The sequence below is a fragment of the Euwallacea fornicatus genome, unplaced genomic scaffold (genome assembly GCF_040115645.1).
Source record: "Euwallacea fornicatus isolate EFF26 unplaced genomic scaffold, ASM4011564v1 scaffold_122, whole genome shotgun sequence".
NCBI classification, from domain to species: Eukaryota; Metazoa; Arthropoda; class Insecta; order Coleoptera; family Curculionidae; genus Euwallacea; species Euwallacea fornicatus.
In genome coordinates, this window is record NW_027096090.1 from 26270 (window position 1) to 29835 (window position 3566).

General features: G+C 39.7%; 1 protein-coding gene across 1 annotated transcript; it reads right to left on the bottom strand.

Annotated features, from left to right (window-relative positions):
• Positions 1–871: 871 nt before the first annotated feature.
• Positions 872–2956, bottom strand: LOC136350135 (axoneme-associated protein mst101(2)-like). The gene has a single exon (XM_066301650.1). It carries the CDS (start codon positions 2951–2953, stop codon positions 872–874), a length of 2082 nt encoding a protein of 693 aa, XP_066157747.1. The 5' UTR covers positions 2954–2956.
• Positions 2957–3566: the final 610 nt, after the last annotated feature.

Here is a 3566-nt window from a genome sequence, read left to right on the forward strand (position 1 = left end):
ATAAACGGCGTTTCTATTTTGCGTTGTACTATTATTTTTACTAATTAAACATTTATCACACAAATTTCTGATTTGTTGGACCATTTCATCGGCACAATATTCCTCATTTTCTTTAAAAAGTCCCGGCAAAAGTTTCTCGAAATTTTCCAGATTTTTTGGTGACATTTTCCACATTCTTTTGTTTTCATTTCTTTCAAATTTCTCTTTTGTATTCCCCCCAATTTCAAATATCAACGTCCGATGATCACTAAGATTTTCCTGCTCCACTTCTACCCTCCAGTTTCTTATCCTTTTTGCAATCTGTTCAGTTCCCATAGTGAAATCAATAACCGAAGTTCCAGTTTTTCGCACGTATGTAGGTTCTTTACCACTATTTATGACAACCATTTTATTTGCCTCGACCCAGTCTTCCAAATAAGTTCCTCTCCTATTCGTACTACTAGAGCCCAGTATTGGCGTCTTTGCATTTAAATCTCCCCCAATGACCACCTCCTTATCAAACTTTTGAATCTGGCGCGTCAAATCATCCAACAATGTCACAAAATCTGCTTCCTTGCCATTTGGGGAGAAGTAGCACGATACCACTACCAGATCCATTAACTCTACATACACATATCCCTTTCCTTTTCCATTTCCTATCACAGTCAAATTCTTGTAAATATTTATAAAGCTATCACATTCGTAATCACAGAAATCTTTGGTTTTTGCATTTAAATTTGGTTCACAGCCAATCAGTATATCTGTATCATTTTCTTTTACCATTTTTACCATCAGCTCATGTGCAGCCCTGCATCTATTAAAATTTAGTTGTTGGAACTTTAAAGGTTCCTCCCATTTTTGTAAATTTTTGTTTTTTATATTTATATTTTGGTTATTGATCATTTTCGTTTATAGGGCTTTCCTTCTGATTTATTTCTCCTTTTTTGCCAACTACAGTAGTCTCTTCAGTACTCATCTCAACTTTTTCTTTTTCTTTCTTCTCTTCTTCTTTATTTATTTGTCTTAACCTATCTCTCTCCAACTTCTTATAATTTGCCAGGGCTTCCCTAAATATCGGGCATTTCCCTGTCCCTGCCATGTGTCCCTTCTTTTTGCAAGAGGGGCATCTTTCGTCTCCTTTACACTCTCTGTAGCTGTGCCCATTTTCACCGCATCGGAAGCATACCATTCCTTTTTCTTCCATTTTACATTGGCTTTTCGTGTGATCGTATGCTCCACACCCGTAGCATCTTTTAACCGTCATGTGCTTTTCCGCTACACATTTTACCAGTCCTATTCTGATATCTCTGTATATTACCAGTTTATTTGCATCCGTTTCTTTCATATTTACCGTCACTGCTTTAGTACCGTATGCATTCGGCCTAATTTCCCCTATTTTTATCTCCTCCGCATGCTCTCCCTCCATACCCAGAGTTTTTATTATTGCTTCTTGTATCTCTTCCTTTGTCACATCCACCTCTAAACCCTTTATATGCACAGCGCATCTTTTTACATATTCTCCACTTTCTCTAACCTTCAATCCCGTTTCTTTCTGTACTTCCTTTCTTATTGTTTCTAATGCTTTACTGTCTTTTTCCATTGTTATAATTAAATTTCCCTCTCTTGTTTTCCTAATTTCCTTAATAACTTTTTTTTCAGGTAGATTCATCAGATTTCCTTTTATTTTCTTTAACGTTCCTTCATATTCATTTTCTTTATTACTGACTATTAAAGCGTATGACTTCTCATGTCTTCTTTTTGGTTCGTTTTCTGTTTCTTTAATTTTTTCTGTTGTTGTATATATACTTATTTTATTTCCGCACCCTCTGAATCTCACCTCTATCATTTTCGCTAGTTTTTCCATTGACAAATTCCCCAAGTGATGCATTGCTATCTCTTCATCTTTTTCTGTTTCGTCTCTAATTTTTCCCAGATATTTCCACACCTCCTCGTCCGTATGTTCACTTTTAATTTTTATTATTTTCTGTGCTGGCTTATTTGTCTGTTGTCCTGATCTTCTCTTTAGTGTTTGTTCTATAACTTCAAAATCCTCCTCAAACTCAACTATGTCTGGGTATCTTTTTTTATACAGTGCTTGTATACTGCTTTCCATATTCGGATCATTTGGCTCTAACCAAACTATTTTTACTGTCGTGGCTCCGGTTTCCAGTGGATTTCCCACCTTTGTTTCTGTTCTCTGGAACAAATTTTTCTTCCATTTCTTCCTTTCCACTTCTTTGAAATCTTCCAAACTTTCAATCTCCCCCAATTCTTCCAGTTCCCTTTCTCCTACTTGTGTCGCTGCTCCATATTCAACCCTCTCTGTTTGCGTGCCAATACTGGTGGTCATTTTTGCTCCTTTAGTTTCTTGTCGTTCTTCCTCTACTAAGTCTACAAACAATATGTTCTGTATTTCCTTTGTCATAATTCCGTTGCTTATACTATTTAAGTTTTCTGTAATTTCTTTAATTTCTTTCTTAGTATTTTGATTTTCTTTCACAACTTTTCTTAAATTCTTTATTTCTTTTTCCATTCTAGAAAGTAGTTTTTTTAATTTCCCTTTTAATTTTCGGTCAGGCGATCTTCCTATGACTTCACCTTCACATTTTTCTGCCTTTTTTCTTTTTATTGACCTATGTTCCTCTTCGTCCCATGTTAAATTCAGAAACGTAATATTTTTTTGTCGCTCCCTCTCCGGCGTCTTGCCTGGGGTAAAGAATTCCGGCGGGGACACCACCGTCGACAGTTTCCTCATTCTTTGTCTTTCCACCGGTGTTTTTTCTTGAATCTCTTTTTTCCTTTCCTTTGTTCCAGTAGCCCTAGTCTGCATCCCGACCTGGTCCCCTGTCTGAGATGCTGAGAGGTCGCTTGATAACGGTCGGTGGGGGCCCTCTCGCTCACCCGCCTCTCCGACCGGCACTAAGGTTTCCCTCCTTTGCGCCGTAACTTCATTTTCCTGCTGCCGTGTCGTCATAATTTTAATTATTATTTGTGGTTTTTGTTCGGCGCCACCCTCCTAGATCGGCTGTGTTCACCATCACTACGAGCCCGGTCTACCCGTTCCCCCCCTACCCCTGCTAGTTTTGGTCCGCCCCGACTATTTGATTTCATCGGTACCATCCATATCTGGAAGGCATTCCCCTATCCGCCACCTGGGGAGGCGCCCGATGGAGGACTAGCAACCCCACACGGGAACCTGAACTAACCTGAACTAACCTGAACTAACCTTTTTTTTTTTTTTTTTTTTTTTTTTTTTTTTTTTTTTTTTTTTATAGAGGAGGGAAACCTTCATAGGTACCCGGTCTGATGTTCGTGCGACCGGGTTATGTGGGATTCGTCCCTAAGTGGGACGCCTACCCACTAAAACCCTCCTCTCTTCACCCTGAGTCCCCCCCGGAACCGCCGCAAGGCATTACTTCAGGGGGGGGGTGGAATTTCAATGGGCTACCCTACGCCTCCAGGAGGCGTGGTAGCCCTGCTCCTCCTCCTTTCTTCCTCCTTTGCTTTCCAAAGTGCCCTTCTGAACTCCTCACACCTTCCTGACCCTGTCCTATGTCCAAGCTTCCCACAGTTCACACACCTCTCCT

Bases quoted from the DNA above. Each gene is read 5' to 3' on its own strand.
- LOC136350135 (XM_066301650.1), bottom strand. From the start codon at position 2,953: ATGACGACACGGCAGCAGGAAAATGAAGTTACGGCGCAAAGGAGGGAA.